The sequence below is a fragment of the Ambystoma mexicanum genome, chromosome 8, assembly GCF_040938575.1.
Source record: "Ambystoma mexicanum isolate Mex_15411 chromosome 8, UKY_AmexF1_1, whole genome shotgun sequence".
In the NCBI taxonomy this organism is placed as follows: Eukaryota; Metazoa; Chordata; class Amphibia; order Caudata; family Ambystomatidae; genus Ambystoma; species Ambystoma mexicanum.
Genome location: NC_090929.1, coordinates 1,629,072,946 through 1,629,099,089, shown reverse-complemented (window position 1 = coordinate 1,629,099,089; position 26,144 = coordinate 1,629,072,946). Strand labels below are relative to the sequence as shown.

The window sequence follows — 26,144 nt, the reverse complement described above, 5'->3', positions numbered from 1 at the left end:
GGGTTGAGGGCTCTCTGGGGTTGGTGAACACTGGCGGTGGCGAGTGCATGCGGTGACAATGGGCTGGTGTCCCCCTGTGTTTCCACAGTCACCCTGCCTGGAGGTGTGGCCTCGGTGTCAAACACTCCAGCTGCGGGAGTGGGTGCAGTGGGCCTTGCAGTGGGTCTGGTGGGCTGTGGAGTGGACGTCAGCCTGGCCGTGCTGGGTTGCGGTGTTGGCATGCAAGACACATTTACTATGGTACAGAGTGGCACCACACACATTTGGGCAGATGGCCATGGTTGGTCAGGGGAGATTGCATGTGGGCACAGCATTATGGGGATGGTTGCAGCAAAGAGTTTGTGACACATGGCCAGTTGGTCTATGGCCTGTGTGTGGGAAGGGCAGGGTGTCCATGCTGGGGCAGTTGATGTTTGGCATGCATGATTGCGGTCTTTCATGCCCCCACATCCCCTCTGCGGGTGGCACTCAGCTTGTGGGGGTGGGTGTGGTCGCTTACTTCATGGAACTGGCATGGCTCTTTTGGGTACTGCTGTGCAGCCAGCAGGGTTGCGCTGTGGTGTAGAGTGATTGGCTAGCTGAGCCCATGTCGGTGTAGGGGGACGTGTATTTCCATGTGTCTTGTCTGCCATGCCAAAATGGAGCAGGTTAACTGGGCTCACAACATGCTGCTGTGACTGTTGCACGGTGGTTGATCACACACCATTACCCTGCTGGCACAGGGTGCATCAGTTGGGGTGTGGTGTGCATGGCATTTGCATAGGCCACTTGCTACCCCTTCCCGCTGCTGTAACGCAAAGGGGTGCCCCTAATGCCCTGCCCCATGGCTGCTGTAGAGGGTGGTTGATGTGCCACCCCCTCACTCCACCCTGTTGGCATGCCCAGCTTCTGGTTTTGCTGACATGTGTCCCTCTATTCCCTCCAAATCCGGCACTGTGCTGCACTTTTCCTCTCTGCACTTTCCAGTGGTTCCACAGTACCTCCTCCAGTCGCCAGGGACTCCTGGCAGTGCTCGAACAGCAGTCCACACCCCCTGACCCTGAGGTTGTTCCATTGTCTCCGACAGTCCTCCCCATCACAAGGTACGCTGGCCACAGGAGTCACTTTCTGGCTGATGGAATGCCAGCGTTCTATCCTGCACTGTGCTGTGGTTTTACAATGCTTGATGCCATATAGCTCATCACTGTAAGTAACAACCTCATCAATTTTCAGCACCCCACCCCTGATCATATCCTAGGACATTCAGGCTTGTTTTCAGGTCTGGATGGCTGCAAGAAGTAGAGATATAGGATGGATTGTGTTTTTCAAAATGGGCACCGCAACGCTTCCCATTCCGGCGATGATGCAATTTCCACCTGGGTCGCCGATGCTAAAGCTATTATCGCCTATGTTTCGATGCTAACCATTATTTCAGTGCAATGTCCACCAGGTGCTAATGGCGTTACTGTGGGAATCGGGCATGCGTTCATGCCAGGCTGTGATGCGACGCTACTTCCATCGCACAAATCGGCGGTAACGCTATTTCCGGTTGGTGGCAATTGCCCCAGAATACTGCAAGACTCCTGATGAGGCCCTATATCTGCCTGTGCTGCACTCATACTATAAATACATGGAAAGTGCACATTTTTGGTCCACAAGATCATCCACTTTATTGATTGTGATAAAAGCACCATAGAGATCACCCGCAGACCTCATCTTCAGCTGTGACAATTAAAACATCCAGTTACAGACAGGACCACCACAATCTAAACAGAGGCTGGTTGATCTGTGTTGGCAGAGTTAGCCCAATATGAGCCTTCCACTGGCCTATAGGCCACAGGCCAATGCCCAAATAACTGACTCGACAGGCCAGTGTGTGCCACTATTGTGGACCAACATAGGCCAGTTTGCTGACTTAGCGCACTGTGCAGCTGTATTTTTGACCAAAGTAGTAGGGCAATGTGCTTTAAAATGCACTATTTGCTCCAATAAAAAATACAAGTTGTATTGGATCATGAGGGCAATTTGCCAAGGAGTATACCAATGTTTAGAGGGGTGCGGCAGGGCTGGGTACACACGCCAATCTTGTTCAATCTATATTTGAGTGATATCGGTGAGTACCTTTATCCAGCTGAGGGAAATGCATTGTAAGCGATTCTTAACCAATCTATCGATTATGTTATGTGATTATTTCATGCGGTTTTGTTTGGCAGGTAGAACTACTTCTGTGGTGCTGGCAGCCACAGGTTTTCTAAAATCCTTACATTTGGAATTATTTGTTTGAGTACAGTATGTGTCGTGCAATATTTTAAAAGTTTGGGTATTTCTTAGAATCAATGTTTAATGTTGTTATGAAATGTAAGTTTTAGGGGTCTGTACTTTTTTAAAATTGATAATGTGTTTTAAAATGTATAACAATAAATAAATAATAAAATGCACTATTTGCCATATTTTATGTCAGTTACCACGTGTACAGTATTCGGGAACTGCAAACGTGGGCCACCTTTTTTCTCCCATTGTCAGATTTACTTTTTGTCCCATTATAACCATGCCCGATATCATTTTGGATTGATTGTTCATGTTAATACCCCATAAAAATGCTTTACAGTCATTTTACAGGCCTAATGTTATGTTATGTTACTGGGATTTATTCCACAAACTTCTGCCATTTGCATGGTCCGCTGACGCCCCAATGGATCTGGAAGAGAGAGGGGTGGGAAGGTCAGTCGTAGAGAAAAATGCAAGTTAGCTTTGCTTCTGTGTAGATTTAATCAGTAGTACTCATGGGAACAATAGGCTAAGAGAAACTCAAAATCCATCTAAGGAGTATCTCTTAGACACAGGCAGGGATCACTCACAGAAAAGCAGAACCAGAAGAGAGACTGCTGAAGTCCATTCCTTGTAGGCTGGGAGAAAACGCCCTATGAGAGACTAGAGAACATGTTGGGCAACGAAGGAGGGTTCTAATCCATCACCTATAGTTGGCAGGTTACAAAACACAGCCTGAAAGGCTTAAGATATACTTGCTTGTAGGTGTGTGTCAAAGGTATTGTACAGATCTCTTTGTAAGATGGTCTGTGTCTAGGCCACAGAGCAGTGGAGGGCAAGCCATACCGCCCACCCAGATACGAGTGCCCACAACCAGCAGTATCCCCACGATTCACTGTGTTGACTAATGCTAAATGGTTCTCAGGAGAACTCGGAACCAAAAAATTACAATCTTGAGTACTTGTGCACCCGAGAAACGTTGCCAGACAAACTATTAGTCCATACCAAAAACCTTGCACAGGGACCAAATAAAAATATACAAGGGGACACTCCAGTCCATTAAGAGAAGCTATTACTGAAGACACATTACTATCATTAGCAATAAGAGAACTAGACAATAAGCAAAACAATTCTTCCACCTTTAAAACTTTTTTACTATTTAGCCGATTTGTGTCCAATATTAATCCCTGATTCAATTATGGCTGCGCTAGAGAGTAGAATAAGCTCCAAGAATTCAACCAGCAGTTGCTGCACAAAAGAACAATAACATAGTAGGCACATTCCTTGCAGCTCTGGCAAATACCTGTAAACATATTTTCCCAATTACTTTTCAATTTTTAAGTGCATCCATTGGCTTCTGTGGTAGCCTGCCTTGGCTTTGCCTTTTATTGCTAAAGCGATGACACAGAAACCCGCTCTCAATGAGTGGAGATCGGATATCATCAAAAGGAAGACACGGAAAATACCTAGGAGAAGTAGGGAGCTGTATTAATGCACAATTCTTGCAGTTTTATCTTTCAGAAATGCATGTCCTGCTCCCGACAGACGGGTCAGGTATCTGGACGCTGACATCTGGCCCCAGTCGTCATGTGGGCCGCTCGTCCAGCTCGGTTCCCAATCCCCCTCTGCCCAGGTAAATGCAGGCAGTTGTTGCATGAATAAACAAGTGTTGCACCTCAGCTCCTCGTCGGTCTCTTCTTGCGTGAATGCTGCGGCGTGACCGAGAGTGTAGCGTGAGGCAGTCCACTTAGGGAATATTACATTGGCGACGAAGTAGGATTGCGAACCCCGCCAAGCCTGCCACCTCAGAGACCCCACGCTCGTGGCGCGCCACATCGCGTCACTGGAGACGCGAGACGCCAGTCCTGCAAGCAGCCCCAGGAAGGGGTGGGTGTGAGCGCAAAGGACACCACCAGCAGGACACCCCTTGTGAGCCCAGCTGGGACGGCTCACGCACTGAACACTGCGGGTGGAGCAGCAGCTCCCCGCGTTGGGAAACCCGGGCGGTCGAGGGTAGAACACCTCCCGCCGATGACAACAGCACGAATCCAGGAGGGACTACGTGCTCAACAACATCAGCGGGTGGAGCAGCGTCACCTCGCTCGTGGAAATCCGGGTGGTCGAGGAGCACAGGCCTCCCACCGACAGCAACAGAGGAAGAAACGCTCCGAAAAGAGCGGTGGAGGTGTGCCCCACCCGCTCCAACGCGAACAAAAAAAAAAAAGAAGAAAAGGAAAAAGAATGGATAAGAGAGCAACGCGCTCATCCTCACCCGACAGCCCGCCATTTTGGGCCCTCACAAGCCCGCCAAATCACTACTGCAACGCAGAGGCCCCAAACAACAGAGCCCCCACCTGGGCCTCCACAACAGCGCAAAGGCCATATAAGCCTACAACTGTCACACCGTGACCACAGCACAACGCCCACAGAGTGGCATCAGAGGGCCAAGGGACTCGCTGATAGTAAGCAATCGCCAAAAGGAGAAGAAATCTTCCCATGAGCATCTCAGAAGAGGAGTCACTGACAGTGCCAGTGACCCCCGCAAGACCACCACACAAAAAGATGACAGCCTACTATCCCAACTGCCATCCAACTTTGACCTCTCTGACACCAGCACACTTGGGTCACGATGGAAAAGGTGGCTAAGGGATTTTGAAGTGTGCCTAAAAGCGGCTCGGCCATTGGAAGATGAACAAAAACACAGCCTACTCAATCATGCAGTGGGGTCAAACATGAGGGATATCCTGGATGAGATACCAGAAAGCTCCATAGACACATACACCAACCTGAAAACAGTTCTCACAGACTACTTCACACCCCACACAAACGTGGACTATGAAAGACACATTTTTCACACCACAAAACAAAATAAGGGTGAAACCATGGACGTGTTTGTAATGAGGTTAAGGCTGAGATTAAAACACTGTGATTTCAACAACAACTCAAACAACGAGGCACTCAGATCACAGATCATAGTAGGGTGCGAAAGTGCAGACTTCCGAAAACGACTGCTACAACAACCGCGAACCCTAGAAGAAATATTAAGACTGGCCCGCTCGGACGCTGCCCTCGCAGCACAAGTGGAGGGCCTTGATGATATAAAATCACACAAGGAAAACAGGAAAACATCAACAGGCTAGAGGCCGTGGCAAGAAACAACGGCAACCCTTTCTGTTACGGGTGTGGGCACGAATACCCACATGAGGGATCATGCCCTGCCATGGGCCAAACATGCTCTGCCTGCGGCGGAGAAAACCACTACAAAGCAGTGTGCCTAATATTCCGCAGCAAAATGAAAGTAAGGGGAAAAAACGGGAGGTTCACACTAGAACAAGAACAGAGTCAGACGACCCATCACCGAACAACACACCCACCCCAGGACATGGCTCGCCACAGACGCTAAGAGGAACAACCTGAAAGAAGACAAGAGAGAAGAGAATGGAGGTAAAGCAAGAGCACTCCACCCAGGCCAAGAAGGAGGCCCAGGCGATAAATTAGGTGCCTCGTGGAACAATTGCAGTCCGACAGTGCCTCAAGTGCATCATCAGAAGAAAGCGCCCGCAGACAAGAGAGACACCCAGAAGAACCAAAAAGGAAGGGATACCTATACACGCTAGGCAACAACACGGCGAAAGAACACATAGCCCTATACTCGTGATACAAATCAACCAAACAACAGCCGAGTTCCTAATAGACACCGGAGCAACCGTTAACGTGATCAGCGAAGAGGTGTACAAACGCATACCAAATGCCCCTCGCCTACAATCAGCATCTCATCTTCCCCTACAGTTCAAAATTACCGCTGGCCTGCAAAGGATTCTTCGTGGCGTCATGCCGCTACAAAGACCATGAAAAGGACATCCCCATGCACGTGCTGGAAGCCGCCACGGAAAGCGGATGCATCCTAAGCTACCAAGCGGCCATAGAAATGGGGCTGATCCACATACTGTACCGACTCATGGTGCATACATATCTGGACCCAACTGCAAGCATTGAGCAGGTTTTTCCCTCACTGTTCAAAGGCCTGGGGAAGCTGAAGAACAGACAAATCAAGCTGCACATAGACACCGATGTCCCACCAGTAGCCCAACACCATTGGGGAATTCCCATCAACATCCAGAAACAAGTCGAAGACGAGCTAACACAGCTATTGGAGGCAGACATCATAGAGCCCGTTGAAGGCCCCACACCGTGGGTCTCCCCCATAGTACCAGTGCCCAAAAGAGACTCACCTGCCATCTGAATATGCGTAGACATGAGAAGACCAAATGAAGCCATCCTGAGAGAACGCCACCAAGCCCCTCGAATCACTGACATGGTGCATCTCCTAAATGGAGCGACAGTCTTCTCTAAATTAGACCTGAACAAGGGATACCACCAGCTAGAACTCAGCAAGAAGTCCCGCTACATAACAACTTTTGTCACGGACCTTGGGCTATTCCAATACAAGCGACTGAGTTTCGGTGTATCATCCGTGGTCGAAATCTTTCAGGCAGAAATCCATAACGTCATCAAGCACGTGCCCAACTGCCTAAACTACAGCGACGACATCCTGGTCTTTGGCCAAACACAAGAACAACATGATTACACGCTGATGAGAGTATGCATGGCCTTGGAAGAGGCCCAACGCACACTAAACAAAGAAAAAAGTGAATTCCAAAAAAGAATTCTCCGGTTTTTGTGCACATCTTTTCAGAGAAGGGCATGACACCAGACCCAGAGAAAGTCAGCGCACTCAGGGAAGCTAATCCACCCACCACCACCTCAGACCGTAGATTTTTCCTAGGACTCGCAAGCTACTGCAAAAGGTACATCAGAGACTTTGCGTCCGTCTTTGAACCCCTCAGGGCTCTAACCAAACTCAACACTGAATTTATCTGGTCACCTCAGTGTCAGGAAGCATTTCAAATCATCAAGGACCGCATCTCGGACACCAAAAACATGGCCTACTTTGACCCAAATAAAACCACGGAACTCATCGTAGATGCCAGCCCGGTTGGCCAGGGAGCCATCCTCACGCAACTGGACGACAAAGAAGGACACGTAAAACACATCGTGTCATACGCCAGCTGAAGTCTCTCGAAGACCGAGCAAGCATATTCTCAGGCCGAGAAGGAAGGATTAGCAGTGGTCTGGGCCTGCGAACATTTCCACCTGTTTCTTTACGGCAAACCATTCATGGTGGTCACGGACCACCAAGCACTGATCTTCATATACGGCAACCCCCAAGCCAAAATGCCTCCCAGAATAGCAAGGTGGGCACTCCGCCTCCAGGACTACCAATTCACCATAACACACAGGCCAGGAAAAGAACAGAACCCTGCAGACTTTCGCTCCCGACACCCGCGAGGAAAATGTGAAACAGAGCTATCCATAGCAGACCAAAACATAAGGTACGTCATCCAGAGCAACACGCCCCAGGGCCTTGACATGGACCAAATCACTCGTGAATCCAACGCAGATCAAGGAGTGCAGATCATAATGAGGTGCCTGGAAACGGGACGATGGAAACAAGCAAAACAGCTCAAGGAGACCGTAGGCAAAGACACGAGACAAGACATAACATGCTTTTTGGCAGTAAAAGAGGAACTCGCAAAGTCTGAAGGGGCTCTATTGCTAAAAGGAACCAAACTCGTAATACCACGCAAGTTAAGAGGAAAAATCTTGGAGCTAGCCCACGAGGGACACAGGGGCTAAGTGTCCACTAAAAGAATGCTAAGACAAAAACTGTGGTTCCCCCAACTAGACACGCTAGTAGAAGAAGTACTCAAGAACTGCCCCACATGCGCAGTCATGAAACCCCACACCAACCGCGAACCGTTGTGCATGACGGCGCTGCCGGAAGGAACATGAGAGGAAATAGCAATCGACCACTTTAGGCCAATGGAAGGGGGAGAGTACATATTAGTGGCGGTTGACGAATACTCGAGATATCCTGATCTACAAATAGTGCCGTCCACGGCAGCTCATCATACAATTCCAGCACTAGACAGGATGTTCGCCACCTACGGAGTTCCCAAGGTAGTGAAATCCGACAACGGGCCCCCGTTCACTGGACAGGACTTCAAAACATTTGCAGAGTACATGGGATTCCGATATAGAAAAATAACACCTCTGTGGCCTCAGGTCAATGGCACGGTAGAAAGATTTATGAGCAACTGTTACGCTCACCTGACTCAACACGGAGGCGCTGGCCAGGTTCGCGCTGCTGTGACCTCTTCTAAGGTGATGCGCAGGGTTCGGAAGACGGACTGGACCGGGCCCCCAAATCTGGCTTGTCCGGCTCGCAGAAGTATCCTTCTGTAGGCGAAAATAGGGGATTAACTGTCTGCGGGGTAATGCAATCGGCCTCCCACTTTCCCCTCTCACCCTCCTCGAAACCCTTCTGTCATTTCTCGTAGCGTCTCACCTTAGGGTCTGGAAGGACGAGCTCTCCATCCTGCTTCTGATGCAGGGAAGCGTTGGTATCCAGTTACTTCACTGGATTTTCGGATTGGTGAGAACCAAACTTGCTTGGCTTCCAGGTAACTTTTTTGATAAGAGGTCCCCCTTGTGTCCATGCATTAATGTACTAATGCTAGTGTCTTTTTCCCCATAGGGGCCGGGGTACGGAATGCCGGGGAACATGCACCGACCCGAGATGAGAGGTGAAATCCTTGTAGAAATCAGGTAAGTCTTTAATGAGCGTTTTTTTGGTAATGTCTTTTCATTCGCTCATTAACGCTGATGTCTCTTTTTCCCCTTAGGGGCCGGGGTCCAGAAATGCCAGGATGCGGCGCGGACCCGAAATAAAGAGGGAATGAATCAACAGGTAAGTCTTAACATGGAGATTTAGCTTTCCTTATTCCCTTCTCTCTCTCACCTTTTGTTCTGGTCTTTTTCTCCCTAGGCGCTGGGGCGTGACTGCGAATCCGGATGATCGCTGCTGAACATGGAGGCGCCCTGTAAAGATGAGAGGAATGCGGCGCTGCAGCGATCGACGCGATGAGCTTTTAAATTAAAGTCTTCCTTTTCAGGATTGTCGCGAGATGTCTCCGGGATGTGGAATTAGCAGGTAAGGACTTTTCCTTCTTCTGCTCTCTTCTTCTCTTCCTTTGCAGGTGATCCAGGATGCTGGCAGGCGTGGCAGAAGTCAGGATGCAGGAGCAGACACGGTGAGCGTCCAGCTGCTAGATGCAGAACAACGCGAAGCACGTGTGGCTGTTCGGGTGGGGTTTAAATAGCCTTGGGAGAAGCTCCAGGTATGTATCCTTCCTCCAATCAGGTATTTATCCTTCCCCGACCACGCCCGGATGGTAAATTAGTCCCACAGGTAAAGTAGTTCCTTTCAGGCCTCAAGGAGGCCGGGATCCTGCAGCATGGTCTGCATCAGGTAAGTGCACCCAAGCACTCCCATATTGAGCCTGGCGCCTATGGCGCCAGGACTGATGTCTTTTATGAGCCTGGCGCCATAGGCGCCAGTACACTGTCCAAAGGGCCCCTATATGGGGTTGCTGGGTCCTTCCTTGGGGACTGGATGTCCGCTTTCGGGGACGCAGGGCTTGAACCGGCTCCCCGGGAGCAGGCATCATGACAGCAACATCAAGCGCACAACCCAAATTGTGCGACTCACAGGAGAGCCCGTGGAGAAACTACTATACCAGCTCATGCGAGATTACCGAAATACCCCTCACAGCACCACTGGGAAAACACTGTCAGAAGTAATGTTCGGAAGAGTAATCAGGACACGCCTACCACACGTCACAGCAGATGAAGACTAATATGAGGACGATCATGAGATGCGAAGGAAAGACACCCTCATGAAAGAAGGCATGAAGAAGGCCGCTGACACCTCCCGAAGGGCCAAAGAAAGCAACCTATCACCAGGGGATATCGTGATCGTCCGACAGCCACAGAACCGCAAGAACATGGCCCCATTCAATGAGGAACCCCTCACTGTCATCAAAACAAGAGGATCGTTCGTCACCGCAGAAGGAGAACGGGGATCCACAACAAGAAACTCCTCCGACTTCAGGCGAATGCCCGGAGTCGTGCAAACTGCTGATAAGAGTTTCACTGACACTTGCCACACTTGGGACGCCCCATACGATGGGGATAGAGAGGATTCACAGAGCGAGAGGCTACAAGGAACCACCCCAGGCCAATCCACCCCGATGGACACCCGACCTCAGAGAACCCGAAAGAAACCTCACTGCCTCATTGAAGAAATGAACTGAGAGCAGGACTTTGTGTTTAGTAATGGGGGGTTTGGTGTCATCATGACACCCATGTCACGTGGGAAGGACCCGGGGGCAAAGGGAAGGGGATGAGTAATGAGAGGAGGCTCCAAGTCCTGGCAGTTGTTGCATGAATAATAAACAAGTGTTGCACCCCAGCTCCTCGTCGGTCTCTTCTTATGTGAATGCTGCGGCGTGACCGAGAGTGTAGCGTGAGGCGGTCCACTTAGGGAATATTACAATATGGCATTTGAAATGCGCCTATACACAAGTGTTTCAAGTCATGACGAGGCAAGGAAGGGAAGGGGGAACAGAGGGAGGACAGAGACAACGATCTTACTAGGCCACGTGACATTGAGATCGTGCAGTGGAGGGGGGAGGGGAAAAGTGCCAGGGGAAAGGGGAGGGGGCAGTGCTGTACATGGGATCAAAACAATAACAAAAAATGCGGCCAGCAGGTGGCAGGTGCAAGGGTAAGTGCAAACAGTATTTGCATAAACATGCCTAAACAGTTGCCAGTTTAGCTGCAACATAATCATCACATAGAGAAAGTCATGTACATCTGGCTGAGTCCGATACCCTAATACTAGTCCTAATACATAGCCCTAATAATCCAACAAAGGTATTAGCTTCCAGTGATACAGAGAGACAGCTTTAAGGCCTCTGTGCACTTCATCAGTCTTTACACTTTCAATGCCATCAGTATCTCTGCACAACATTTCACACCATTTGCCTAATTATGCCATTGGTTTAGCTGGAGATTGGTTCCAGATAAGCTCTCAGATTCAGAGAGCTATGTTGAGAGACAGGGCCTTCTCCCTGAAAGTGGTTCTATTATGGAACTCCTCACGCTTGATGATAATTCCCTCCCAGCTTGTTGTCTGACAATATCAGTTCTCTTCTGCGGTGTGTAGTGCAGAAAGCTGCTTTATGGTATAAGAATGCTCCCCCAAACCAAAATAAATAGATAAGTGAATAGTTAAAATAAATCTCACACAGCCCAATACATTGTATTGCATAATGTGTCATCATACTTACCCAAGCACAAAGAGAAGAGGTTGAATTTTAGAAACTTAGAAATATTATACACATAAAGGGAAAGAAACTTGGTGCAATGTTTATCCATATGCCCTGATCAGCTGCATCTTATTTTTGTAAACTCAGGTGGGCAACACAAGAGATGAAAGAGGCACCAAGTTGTAATTAGCCCGATGGGCAGGGAAGGAATTATGCAGGAGTGTATTTATAGTTTAATATCTCATCTTTCTAGGTCAACACTCTAGTAGGATCCAAAATAAGTAGTGTGGACAAGGTCCATCATAGTAATTACAACAAACATATCCAATTTAATTGTTCAAATGTATTTTAACAAATTCATGTTTGACACTTGTATAACTAATGTTTCAGTTCCAAAGTTGGATCTGCTCCAACCACGGTACACACTGAAACGTGGACCTACATGCTATGAATCCGGATTGACAATCAAGAGGTTTGAATGAAAAAAAGAGTAAAACAAATCCAGCAGGAAGGATCTCTGTCTCGATGTTAGTTCTTTATGACGGTCACAACTTTCAGGTCAGCGGCTTTTCATCTAGTGTATATCAGCGCAGTGAACAGTTCTGACATACATAGTGAAATGAAACCTGTTGAGAGTACACATACCCTCAAGCACTTTCTCGACTCTTGACATAGCAAGGAAGATTATGAAGATACAAATTTGAAACCAAAACCTGGCCAAATAAAATGTGGGGAGTTTGTAATCTTAACTTCCCTAGTACACTATTATAACCTGAATGGTGTGCTAGATGGAGTACATAATGGATGGTACACATGGATCTGGCTGAAGACCTTGGTTGCGACAATTTCACTACTATTGACTCTTTAAGTGAGTGTAACAAATGGGGGATGGTCAATTATATTCATTGGTAACTATTGAACCCTCTATTTGTATGGATGGTATTGTGAAACTGCCCAATTCTACATAAAAGATCACTGTATTCATGTCCATGCTCTGCAGACTTTCACGAGGAAAACGTATGAAAACGTAAGATGAAGATTTATTGAGTAAAAGAAATGATGGGAAATTCACATTGGCGCTGTTAACCTCTTTGAAAGTTATTGGAATATCTAGAAGGTGGAAAATTCAGCAACAATAAAGACTTTAGATGAAGGTTAACGCTTGCTCTTACCTTAAACATTCTGGATCTGACTGGGGCTTTTGGCTTACTTTGACCCTTTCTTCTTCAAGATATTTTGTAGTCATGATAGCTTTGTTTAACTCATCTTCGATATCTGAACACAAGCAACATTTCAGTTAGCATGAGGGTCTGTTTTTTCAAGAACTATAGGAATTGAAGATTTTCTGAACTGGTTTCATTGGAATTTACTCCATACAACTTAACGACTACTCACTTATGTTCAGTTCTCAAGCAAAAATTGATTTTAAAAAACGAAGGAAGGTTTGGAAATGTTTGTTTTAGAAGCACATTCTTATTTGTTTTTTCCTCAGAGTTGTACATCAGAAGTATACAAATTATATCTCCAGCATATAATAAAATGTGTGTTAAGGTAACAACAGCAGCATCATTTTAAAACACGTAGAGCAAAAGAACAAATTAAAAATTTAAGGAACAACAATTTAAGGAGTAACAAATTAGAAATAGAGGCTTCAGACAGATCTTTTGCAATAGCATAACATATTTGTATATTATTTGGAAACGTGGATTAACAGAAGTAATGTTCTTAATTTAACAATTGCCAAGCCTCTTTGACTTGGAGCAAAGCACGTTCACTTAACCTAAATTGAAACACCCCTCTTCGGTCTGTGGGGAATCAGGCTTCAAAGAGGTTTAGCTGACAGTACCGCCTGCAGAGTTCCTGATCCTTACATCAGTTAGTGATCATCAGTTTTCAGAAAAGGGATTTTGGAAAATGCCCCCAAACTCTAAGCTGCAAAGAATCATATCCACTAGCAATAAAAAACATTCTTCTTCTCTGACCTCTGAATGTAGACATCTTGGTATGTAAATTCTGCAATGAGCCAGATGTAGCGTGGGCCAGGTTATATCTTAGCCTCTGAACAGCAGACATTGCCCTTTCCCCAGCTAAACATGAGCCACATCCCAGACAAATAATCGTATTGGCTGTTGGCCTCATCACACATAGGTGTCAGGAACAACTCAGTGCTGCATACAAGGACAATCTCGACAGAAATCAGTGCTTGAACAGAAAACATTACACGGTCACTTGATGGGTTAACAGTTCCCACTCGTAGTCCCACACTGATCAGGTGAAAAAGACCAGAAGAGCAATAGCGAAGGCTGACATGGTGAATGCTAGAGCATGGCGGGCAGGGACTGAAGGAGGGTCTGAATGCTGGTGAGCAAGAGGTACGTGGCTGTCAGGCCATGTCCAGTGCTGGAACACCTGATCGTACAATGATAGAACTTCTTGACGGAACCTCAATCTGCATTGTGAGTATGACCTGTGAGGAACCTGAGGGCATCCTCACATCTACACCCACTGGATCCTCCTGTCAGGTGGCCAGGGAAAGGCCACCGCTCTTGGATCCCAACCCTGGGGGTGGATATGCGAGGGAGGATCACATGGGTGGTGGGACCTTGTGGAGTGGGGAGAGGATGTCTTTATGTGAGCCAGGGTATCCCCCTTTCCCTTGACAGAGTGCACCCTACCCTCCCCCTGCCTTCGTGGGTTATTGTCAGTCGTTTCCTCTTTCACACACACAAACTGTCCCACAATCATATTCCTTAAAGACTGGGACAAGGAGGAGGAAATTGGGAGTTATGCACACTTGCATTCATTCACACAACTCTGATACTGAGACAAGGAAGAAGACTATGGACGAATACTATGACAATGGGCAGACATGGCCCGTTAATAGATTTAACTATGGCCAGTCAAAGGACTTGCACCTGCAACAATTTAAGAGGCTACAGGTACATAAAATGAGAGACTGGCAAGAGAGAGCGTGAACCCCGCCTGGTGAGAAGGACGCAGCAGCCCAACGTGCAGCAGGCTGGAGAGGGGCTGGTGAAAAGGATGCTGTGTGTTGCAGAGAGGGCGAGAGACGTTTGGGCCCGAACGGGCCACAAGCGTGTTGAGACACCTGCAATGCCCTGTGCCGTGTGTCCACAGTCGGAGCTGTGGGACACGGAAGACTACAGATTGGGCAGAACGCTTCAGCAACGTTCCAACGCAGCGAGCGCTGCTCGCCAGAGCTCCCTACAAGCCGAAGGGGAGCGAACAAAAGCCAATGAGGAGAAAGAAGACGTCCGGAGCAGCGACCATACACCAGTGAGTGAAAGAAAGGGAACACTCATATCTGAGTGTTTCAGGAGCTGGCATTGGGCAGATGGAAATGCAGATCGGATGGAAACATTTAACAATTGGGTTTGTAGACCGAATGGAAGAATTTTGAATATCGAAAGAAGCTGCAAAGTTCTTTTGAAATGCAAACAGTATTCTTGAATACCGAACTAAAAAAGATATGAAAAGTATATGAAAATACTGCATGAGTGAAAAGAAAGTGAAGTGCATTCATGAACGAAGTGCAAACAAGTAAAAAGCATTGATAGAGAATGTGAAAGTTTGAACAATGTGAAAGCCAGAAATGATCACCTATGAACCAAGTGCAAAGCAAGTGATAAGCACTAATGGACAATGTGAAAGCAAGGTAGTGTAAAAAAATAAACACCACAGAGTAAGTTGTGTGAATATCACGTTGTAGCATAGCCAAGAGACTGCCACAGAAAAAAACGAATTGAATGTCGTCTAATGACAAAGTTTCAGAGAACATATAAGTCTAACAAAGTGCCAAGGGTTATCGGTTGCGTGGTCCGACAACTGTGTATAGACCAAGTAAGGCCTGTTGGAACTGTTTTGAACTTGGGGAAGGGGAAACTGAAAAGCAAGCCAGGAGCTGGAAGAAGCTCAGAACAATATGTTGGAACACTGTTTCTTTTGCTGCTGACATCCCTACACCTTATACATCTCTAGTTGTTAGGGCAAGTATAGGTTTTGGACACAGGCAGACTTTTGAGTTGAACTTAATGACACAGCTTAGCGTCCTTAGTTAGGGAAATCCCACCTTAGCATAGGGCAAGGTAGGCCTTACTCCATCCTGACATCTCAGAAGAATAAACCATGTTATAGAAAAGTGAATGTGTTGTCTGTGTATTACTTCATGATGCCTTCACATACCCTAGTCCCACATTGGTGTCATTGGTGGACAAGGACGAGCCTCCCAAGCCTAGCCAATTATGCTACGGGCTGACCGGATTTGCACACATGGACACAGTTGCACGAGATGTGGCACTGCCAGCCAATGACAGCAGTGATGAAAATGTCTGCCTTCAAGATGGTGGTGTACCCTGGAGGGAGAATGTGGATGCTTGCAGGAAGTCAGAGCTTCAGAAGAGGATGGGGCTGAAGAGAGCAGAGTGGAAAAAAAGAAGAACGGACCAGTGGGGAGGAGCAGGGAAAGAGCGAGTAAGCAAAATGAAAATAAGAGGATGGCCCTAAGGAGGGCCCCAAAGAAAGGGGATACTAGGAGAAGGGGGACTACTTCGGGCATTGGGAAGAAAAGGGATGCACGAGAATAGGGGGAAAAGTGGCCGGTCAAAGACAGAAAGGAGGAGGAAGGAGTGAGTGCAAATAAAGAATGATTCAAGGAGTACCAGGGAAAAGACAGGAGAGATAGAAAGTTGAAGAGAACTAGGGAAGGAGGAATGGTGGAAACAGTGGAGGAAAAAAGGGAGAACAATATAAGGAGTGAGGTGGAGGTGGAGCAAGGAATAAAAACAGGAAGGAAGAGAGGAAGGAGATGAAAGGTAAAAGGGTGTGGCAAACCAGCGAGGAGGCCAGGGTAAGAAAGGGGAAAGGACAAAAGGAGTTTAAAGAAGAAGCTGCAGTGGGAGAGGAAAGAAACGAGGAAAAGGAAAGGCAGAGAGACCACTGCAAACTCATGAGGAAGAAGAGATGGATATTTCGTCAGGAAAGAACACACAACATCTTTCAAAGATTGGCAGAGCAGTGAAAAGGTGGCAGTAATTCAGTTAGCGCCAATTTCCATTGCTGCCATTTTTACTACCCCGCCAAATCCAGAGTTTAGCGTTGAAGTGGAAGATTTACCTCTAGCATCACGCTGGAGGTAAATCCTCCACTTTAAAGTCAAAAATCCTATGGACTGCAAAAATGGGGACTAACACCACCCTAACACCACTTGTAATCTCATGATAAACACACAGGACCAAGTGACGGTAATGGTAAGCAATTTTGGCAGTAATTCGGCTTAATTAGCACAGAATTACCGCCAAACTCGGAATGAGGCCTATAGAAAGGAAGTGGCGAGAAGTGCAGTTACAGGCAGAGGTTGCTGTGGGGTTGTGGCACCTGTCTGACTGAACCTGTATCTGAACACTGCAGTATCACATAGGATGAATGGAGCACTGGTCCCTTTTGCTCAGAAAGAGGAGGAGTGCAGAGTGCTGTGAGTTGCTTCTGCTTGGTCTCCCCCCAAATGAAGTCTGCTTATTTTAACCACATTTTAATTCTGCAGTTCCACAATGAATTAACATTAATGAAACAATAAGGGCCAGATTCTCAAAAATTAGTGCAAATGAAAGGAGGGAAAACGCTCCTTTCATTTGCGCTCATTGTGGAAATTCACAGGTCACCTCATTCTCAAAGATGACATTAGTATTTCAGGAGGGGCTGGAGAATAGCACAATGATGCAGTTTCGAGCAGCCAGGAGAGTGCTCTCGACACTACTGTATGACATGTTAGGGAACGCAATTCTCGACACTACTGTATGACAGGTTAGGGAACGCAATTCACAAAAACGGGCCGTTAAAGGGCCCATTAAGTGAAATGCTGCGGTAAAGGGATGGAAATGCAAGTGTGACAACCAACGTTTAAACTGCAGGCACACTTAAAAAAGACAATTGCGCCTGCCCCTGCAGCGGTTTGAAAAGGCGCAGGGGAGTGGACCTCATTTCTGGGAATTTAAAAACGCATCGCATTTGTAAATTCGTATCGCTTTTAAATGCCCAGAAAGGCCGCCTTATTTGTGCAAATGAGCAAAGGAACGGGGGAAACGGCATCAGAATGTGCGCTCATCCAGAAGCGCTTTGTGAATTGGACTACTCCTATTTTTGGTGTAAGTGAGGAGATGCTGTAGCACATCTCATCACTTGGGCCCACAAATTCTTGGGATTTTCTGGCTTTGGACCACACGCTCCATGCCAGCTGCAAGTCTACAGAGGCAACAAAATACAATTCAATAAAACTCAATAGCGGTATGAAAAGGGGGCACAAAAAAAGTGTGACAGCAAACTAAAAAGCAGAATTGGATGACAAGGCACTTCAAACCTGTGCGTCTCCAGCATTGAACAGATACTAGCATTGGCACTACCACACCGCAAGGGTATTTTGCAGCTCCATCATGGATGAGTGAGATCAGGTCCCCATACGTCACCATTCATTTTGCTGGGGCAAAACCCTGCACATGGTCCGTGCGGTTTCCATCTAGAACCAGACCATGGAGAGCATAGAGGTGCATTTGGCATTGGGAAAAAAGAAATACATGAAGCAGAGGTCACATGCCAGGACAACAGGTCTGACATAGGGCCAAAGGGTGCACTGTGTGTGAGCCGATATTGAAGGGATAGTACATGTTAATATAGCCCTATTGTCAGGGAGAGAGAAGCTAAAATGTGTCCCGGAGGCACCACCTCTTTCAGCTTATCTGAAAAAAGCAGAAATATACCCGTTTATGACCACATTCCAAATAACCTAATCGTCCAAGAACAAGCTTTCCATCCTGGATGCTAGCTAATAAGACCACGTTGTGAGGGCCATACCTTGCAGCCAAAGATAATGATGGCACTGGGTATTACCATGAAAATCAAAGCATGCTCCACCTGAAGCCTTCTTCGATTTGCGGGGAGGTGCTGGCATGAGGCTGGGCACTGGAGGTTGGAGCGTGGCCGGGAGTGCAGTGTCAGAGGCGATGGCCAAGTAAAGAGGTGGGAGGAAAGCAGACAGATGTGGCAAGGTGCTGGGAAAAGGCTAGGAATCTGGGGCACGGCTAATACATGGATTCCCAGAGGATGAAGAGCCGACCAGCAGAGTGAAACACAGGCATTCATCTGTAAATAAATCCTGCATTCTGTGCACTCAGGCTGGCTAGTGCGGATTCCCTGATTCCTAATCACATTTAAAATAGCTAGACTAGTAGAGTACTAGTGATGCTTTTGGCCAATGTCAATAGAGATACTGATGTATTATGTAGTGTTTACGTGAAGTTAAGCAGTATTTATTTAAGCAATAATCCCTGAGCCGGGGGGCATTACCGAGCCAGGTAATGCCCGGGGCTCTGGCGTTTTGCAATGGAAGAAAAATAAAATAAAAAAGCTCTACATGGAAGGGAACACAAAGTCCATTCTCCCTTTCCATGGTGGTCATTATAAAATAAAAAAAAAGATAAACAAAAAGAATGGCCACCATGGAAAAGGAGAAGGGACTACATATAGTCCCTTCTCCCTTTCCTTGGCAGCCAATCAAAAAATAGGAAAAAGGGCAACAACAAAAAATGGCCACCATGAAAAGGGAGAAAGGACTAAGTTTCCCTTTCCATGGCGGCGCGTCACAGATCAGGAGCGGAAGCGTTGGAGACAAACAAGTTATTTAACCCTGGTAATGTTATTTCAACTGGAAGTTCCTCCCACATATTCCTCATCTTTGACATGTAATGTTCAGCTTCAGCTGCCTCAGAATTTCTTTTTGGCATAGGGAGCTGTGCGTCGATGGCGTCGAGTCAATGTCCCTCGAAGGCCTCCGTCGAGGTTAATGTCATCGAAGGGTATATATAATGCGTGCAGCGCCCGTTGGCCTCATTAATGTTTTTACTCCTCTTGCAGCAGAGACGCCCGTAAATGTGGGCATGACCGTACTCAGCCTTGGTGGAACGGAAGCTGTAATAGCACAGGAAATTCTACTGAGGGGTAGGTTGGGAGGGCAATGAAGAATATGTGGGAGGAACATCCATCTGAAAGAAGGTTACCAAGGGAAAGTAACTTGTCCTTCGAATGGATTGTGTCCTCCCACATATACCTCATCTTTGACAGATTCCCAAAGCAGTATTATGTTTGGAGGAGGGCGTAGAATTACAATTTATACATTTTCAAGGGCAGAGCAAAGTACTGCTTTGCCAAACGTAACATCCTGACAATGAGAAAAATTCAGACAGTAATGTTTAGTAAACGTGTGGATGGAAGACCGCGTTGCAGCTTCACAGATATTTCTAATTGGAACACCCCTTTGAAGGGCTGTAGATGTGGCCATGCACCTGGTGGAATGAGCTCCCAAACCTTCAAGAGGGTCTTTACCTGCCAGCCTGTAGCATTCTGAAATTGTGAGAATTATCCATCTAGACAAGGTCTGTTTGGAAACAGCCTGACCTAGCTTGTGTCCTGTGTATCCGATAAAGAGTTGGTCATCAACTCGCAACTTAGACATTCTGGAGATGTAAAAGCTTAACGCTCTCCTAGGGTCCAACATATGGAGTCATTCCTCTTTCTTACCAGGATGAGGTGGAGGATAGAAAGAAGGCAGAACAATTTTCTCAAATGAAAGTTCAAATGATTTTTGGCAAAAAGGAGGGTTTGACCCTTAAAACAACCCTGTCCTTGTGGAAGATGGTAAAGGGGGGCTTGGATGAAAGTGCATGCAACTTGCTCACTCTACAGGCTGATGTCAGAACTACCAAAAGGATTGTCTTGAAGGTTAACAACCTTAACAGACATGTGTGCAGAGGTTCAAATGGAGCACACATCAGGAATTTTAAAACCAGATTGAGGTCCCAAACTGGAACCTGGAAAGGAGATGGAGGGAACACATTAGTGAGCTCTTTTAGGAAGTGAGTCACCAGTGGAATTTTGAAATGGGAACATTCCTTTGACTAGCGCTTAAAGATTGACAGCACCGCCAAGTAGCCTTTAATGGTACCAATCCAAAGGCCCTTATTAGCTAAGGATAGAAAAAAGGATAAAACATACAGAGTTTTACACAGAAAAGGATCAACATGCTTTTCTTTGCATCAGTTGCAAAACGTATTCCAACTGCAATGGTACAGAGACTTTGTTGCTGATCTTCTGGCCCAAAGAAACACTTCAATTATAAAAATACCTTGTAGCTCAGTCTTTCAGAAACCAAGCGTGAAGGTTGAGATTCATGACCTCTGGATGGAGAACCCGACCCCACGCTCGGAAGAGAAAGTTCTCTCTTTGTGGAAGACGCATTGGAGGACAGATGGACATGTCCAGAAGGTTCAGGTACCACATCCTCCTGGCCCTATCTGGGGCAATTAGGATCATGTATTTCCTGAAACTTCTCAACCTGATTCCATGAGGAATGACAGGGACCGGAGGGAACGCATATAGGAGTGGAAACTCCCAGTCCACTACAAACACGTCTCCTAGAGCTCCTCTTGCGGGAAATTTCCTTGAGCAATATCTTTCGCACTTCTGATTGATCTCTGACGTGAACAGATCTACCTGAAGGGTTTCCAAAAGGGTGAAGATCTCTTGAAGGACTTCCTGAGCTAGTTCCCACTTGTGGAAGACTGTGCTCTGCCTGCTCAGAGCATCCGCCGCCGTATTCTCCTCTCCGGCTAGGTGAACTGCCAATAGGGAGATTCCTTCTTGAATTGCCCAGTACCAAAGCTGCATTGCTTCTCTGCACAGTGGTAGTGACCCTACACCTTGTCTCTTGTTGAGGTAGTACATGGCCACTGTGTTGTCCGATTTTATTAGGGCATTCTTTCCATATACAGAGGGCAGAACAGCCTTCAGCGCTAGCCTGATTGCTCTCAGCTCCAAAAGATTGATGTGTAGTTTGGACTCCGATGGAGACCAACGACCGTTGACTGTCAGCTCGTTGGCGTGGGCTCCCCACCCCGTGAGTGAGGCATCCGTCACTACTGTAATCTCCAGCCATGGTTGCCAAAAAGGTTCTCCCTTCAGAATATTTTCCTAGCAGCCCCACCACAGAAGATCCTGTGAGACTCTGGTTGCAATCTGAAGTCGGTCCGACATCTTTCCTGAGAATTTGGACCATTGTGTTCTGAGAGCCCATTGAAGGGATCTCATTATTAGGCGGACCTCTGGCACCAGAAAAATTAATGATGCCATGAGGCCGAGCAACCTCAAAAAATCGAAGGCCGGAAGACTCTGGGCACTCTGAAATTTGGTCACCATCTGAAGAATGTCTTGAGCCCTCACCTCGGGTGGCGAGCTCTTTTTCAAGGATGTATCTAGCACAGCTCCGATGTACTGGAGGTTTTGGGAAGGTGTCATATGGGACTTCTTGTAATTGAGGGAGAAGCCCAGTCTGTGAAGAGAGTGCCAGCTGACTTTGAGATGATCTAGGGCTTGTTCGGGAGAAACGCGCCCTGATCAGCCAATCGTCCAAATAGGGGTAGACGTAAATCCCCCCCTCTCCTGAGACTCACTGCCACTGCTGCCATCAGTTTGGTGAAAACCCTCAGGCAGAGGTCAGGCCGAATGCAAAACTCGAAACTGATAATAAGAACCACCAACTGTGAATCTCAGGTACTTCCTGGGCTTGAGATGGATTGGCACATGAAAATAAGCATCCTGAAGGTCCAATGACACCAACCAATCTTGGAGTTGGAGAACCTGAAGGATCTGAGAAAGTGTGACCATCTTGAACTTGTCCTTCCTGAGGAACTTGTTCAAGTATCGCAAGTCCAAGAGGGCTCTCAGTCCTCTGTCCTTTTTGGGAATAGAAAATAGGAGAGTACCATCCCTTGTTCCTCTGCGCTACAGGTACTGGTTGTATAGCACCTTTCTCTAGCAGGGTTAGAATTTCCTACTCGAGGAGCGGTTCCGGAATCCTCCAAGAGTGGATCCCGGTGGATTGTTCTGAGGTCTTCTTATAAAAGGAAGCCAGTAACCGTGGGCTACGGTTTCCAGAGCCCAATTATCCAAAGTAATGTCTCATCATTCTTCTAGATGCTGCAGAGACCGATGGTAAGGAGGCTGCTGCTTGAGCCGGCTCCGGACCTCTACCGCTTCCGCCACGAGGAAATCTTCTCTGGCCTCTTTGACTGGCCATTCCTCTCACCCTTCCAACTGAGGAGTAGTAGTGAAAAGATCTACCCCTCCAAGGTTGCCCACTAGGACGAAAAGGCTCAGGTTGCCTAATAGCGGCACCTAAAGATTTGGCTGCTGCCTTTGAGGTCTGCAACTTCTCAAGGCTCTCGTCAGTCTTGTTGCCAAAAAGATGAGACCCGTCACAAGGCATGTTGAGAAGCCTAGATTGCACATCAGGTGCAAAACAAGACTTCCTTAACCACGCAAATCTGCGCATCACGGTGCTGGTAGCCATGGATCTGCTGATGCTGCAGAATCCAATCCTGATTGAAGGGACTCACACATGGCTTCTTTGCCATCCTTAACAATAGCTAAGAAGCCGTCCCTGTCATCCCCTTCGGAATATGCTCTTCCACCAGCGAGATACAGTCCCATAGAGTATATGAAAACTTTGCGAGGGCACAAGTGGAGTTGGCAGATTTTAGTGCCCTGCTCCCTGCGGAAAATACCTTGCTCAACCATCCATCTACGCGCTTGTCGTCCCCATCAGGAAGGATGGTAGGGTATGCTGCCTGTTTCGAAGTAGCCGGTGCTGCCTGCACCACCAGATTCTCCGGAGTGGGGTGTTTCAACACGTAGTCAGGGTCGCTACTAGAGGGGCGGTATTTTTTGGTCAAGTTCTTGTCGACTGCCGGATTAAAACCAGAGTCTCCCAGTTCCTAGCCACCCTTTTTTGCAGTGCCACATGAAAAGGCAAAATGGGATCAGTTTGTGGACCCTCGTCCAGAATGTCTCTGAGGTTGTCTTGGTCATAGAGTAATGGGAGCCTACTCCAACCCAAGTACTAGACCACTTTAGACATGAGCTGTCTATAAGAAGAGTCTGCATGTTCCCCTGGTTCTGGAGAGGTATCAACTCCACTTGCTGTTTGCAAGTTTTCATACAATTCCTGCATTCTGCTTTCTTCAGATATAAAGCTCTCTGGTACATTAGGCGTATCATATTGCAAGCCAAATGGGGCTACATCATTGTCAGAATGCTCTTCCTCTTCAAAAATAGAAGTAAGAGACTTGAAGAACTCTTTCTTCGGGAGTGGAGTATATATTTTGTCAGTGTTTTGTACCCAGAGGATTCGGCGTTGTCGAAGCCATCAACATTTTCTTTATCAACGCTGATTTTGAGGAGGCGCTTGGCTCTGACAGCTTAGCTGGCAAATGTGGCGCAGTTGGCGTCAGAGACTTTGACGTCGATGTGGACACTGGCGTCGAGGGCTTAGTAGCTGTCGAGGGCCTGGCGGGCGCCGAAGGCACCACCAGCGTCAAAGGTGTTGATGGTTTCGATGACCTCGACTTTTCCCTATGTCTCGAGTGATCCTGTGATTTTTCTGATCGAGGCCTCATGGGCTCTCGATGCATATAAGGCCTTTCACCCGGGCTTAAGGGCACACAGGTTTTCGGTAGAGACATCTACTTTCTGGGTTCTTTCGAAGGCTCCGTCGGAGCATGGCTTTGTTTGTTGAAAATCTTCAACATTTCCACCCTGTAGGCTTACCATTCAGCTAGTGTTGTTGATTTTTTTGTAGGGCATGCAACCCTTTCAGGGGAACCGTCAGCTGAAGAAGTCGACGAAGACGACCTTCGGTGCCGCCTCTTCGATTTCTTCGAAGATGATGACGAGTGGTGGGAACCACTTCTCGACCTAGAATGCTTGGTCTTCTTCCTCCGAGGAGAGTCGCCTCTCGACTCGTCGGTCGAAGGCGTAGCGGGTCAGAGCTTAGGTGATTGGGGGATTTTTCCAACCTTAAGTTTTCTCTTCTGTTCCCTCAAGGCTTTTCCCCTCATGGATTGGCACTTGGAACAATCGGTAGTATCGTGGTCCTCCCCGAGGCACCACACACAGATACGATGTGGGTCAGTTAGTGACATCTTCGACCCGCAATCTCTGCATTTCTTAAAACCGGACTTCGGCCTCTACGGTGTCGAAGAAGGAGACATAATTTTCTTGATGATTTAGTAACAATACGTCACAGATGAGGCACGCTGAATTTCACACAAAGCAAACGCTGTTTGCAGAAAAACTGAAGAGAGGCCAACCGGTGCTGCGCATGCTATATATATCCTTCGATGACATCACCCTTGACGGAGGCCTTCGAGGGACATCAACTCGACACCATCAACGCACTGGGCCCTCTGCCGAGTTTTATTTCTGAAGCAGATGAAGCTGGACATTACATATCAAAGATTAGGAATATGTGGTAGGACACAATCCAATCAAAATAAGTGTTTCCAGCGCATCTGCTCCCGAAGAGGAGCAAGAAAGCAGGTAAGTGGGGCGAAGGGACGAAGGGAAGTCTGTGGAGGGTGGTGAGGGCGGTGCACTTACCTGATTCGGCGGCGGGGGAAAATGGCGTCTTCCAGCCGTAAGGAGGCTTGGAGCAGGGGGATTACCATGTGGTAATTTCTCCATTCCGAGCCTCCTCATTGGTTGGGAGGCTGCCACCCCCTTCCCCTGCTGGGTACTAATCTAGATTAAATTATATGAGAATTGCTACACCTATCTAGATTTACCCACCCCAGAATGACGCCTGTCATTTGGCATAACAAATATACTATTTCAGATACATTTTTTATAGGGCCTACTTTTCGTAAATTGTAATATCTCAGGCTGCTGATGATAGAACAAAATCCATCAAGAACCAAATGCCATTTATCTTTGTGACATCGGATGACAGTCAAGCAATTATCCTTACTAATTAATATTAGAGTAATTTTACAGTGCCCTCTTCAATAATTTAATTGAACCGGAAACGTGCTTTTTTCTCAAGTTCTGGGTTTAAATTAAAATCATCTTCAGGGATTTCTAATTGATTCACCTTTTGGCTTTCTCTTCTGGATGCATGCCCTTTTAAAAAATGTACATTACAAAAGTAATAATGTAATATGTACAACACTTTTATAATGCACATTTAAAGCAAGTAAATACTACCCTAGTTTAGCAATCATGTTTGTCTTCCTGCATTGAGGACATGAACACCTAAACGGAGTGCTGTCTATGTACATCGCAATATACAGACTCAGTTGCAAAGGTTCAGGAACATTTTCCAAACAGATGATGTTGATGGCGAGGAAGATCAGCCTTTTTTCACTATGAGAGATATAGACCTGGTAGAATTGAGTGATGTTCTGTCAGAGGCAGCTGTTCTCCAACTTCAGAGTGAGTTTAGGACACCTGGGAATTCAGATACATCTCCAAAGTGAAACATCGCTCTGGAACCAATCCAGGCTCTAAATCCAGATTTTGGCTCATTCAGTGCCATGCTTAAGAGAGCAATGGCACCCTGGGTTTAGTGGCACCCTCTGAGAAGGTGGTTGTGCATACAATTCCAAGCATCCTAGAAGAAAAGAATCTAAAGCACCTCTGCTGCCCTTTAGCTGGACTCTCATAGATAATCTTTGACTGTTTTGGAAGAGATCTGCTTCTTTTCCACGAGCAGACACATATTTAGCCAAAAAGCACAGGGAGGGACATCAGAACATATTTTCCCGA

The 26,144-nt window shown here is 47.0% G+C and overlaps 1 protein-coding gene across 1 annotated transcript in view; it reads right to left on the bottom strand.

Annotated features, from left to right (window-relative positions):
* The window catches only part of CCDC172 (coiled-coil domain containing 172), a 1,280,439-nt gene that overhangs the window by 466,671 nt on the left and 787,624 nt on the right, over positions 1–26,144 (bottom strand). Inside the window, exon 6 of the mRNA XM_069612213.1 lies at positions 12,653–12,755. Coding sequence (XP_069468314.1) covers positions 12,653–12,755 — 103 coding nt within the window. The remainder of the gene's footprint in view (positions 1–12,652; positions 12,756–26,144) is intronic.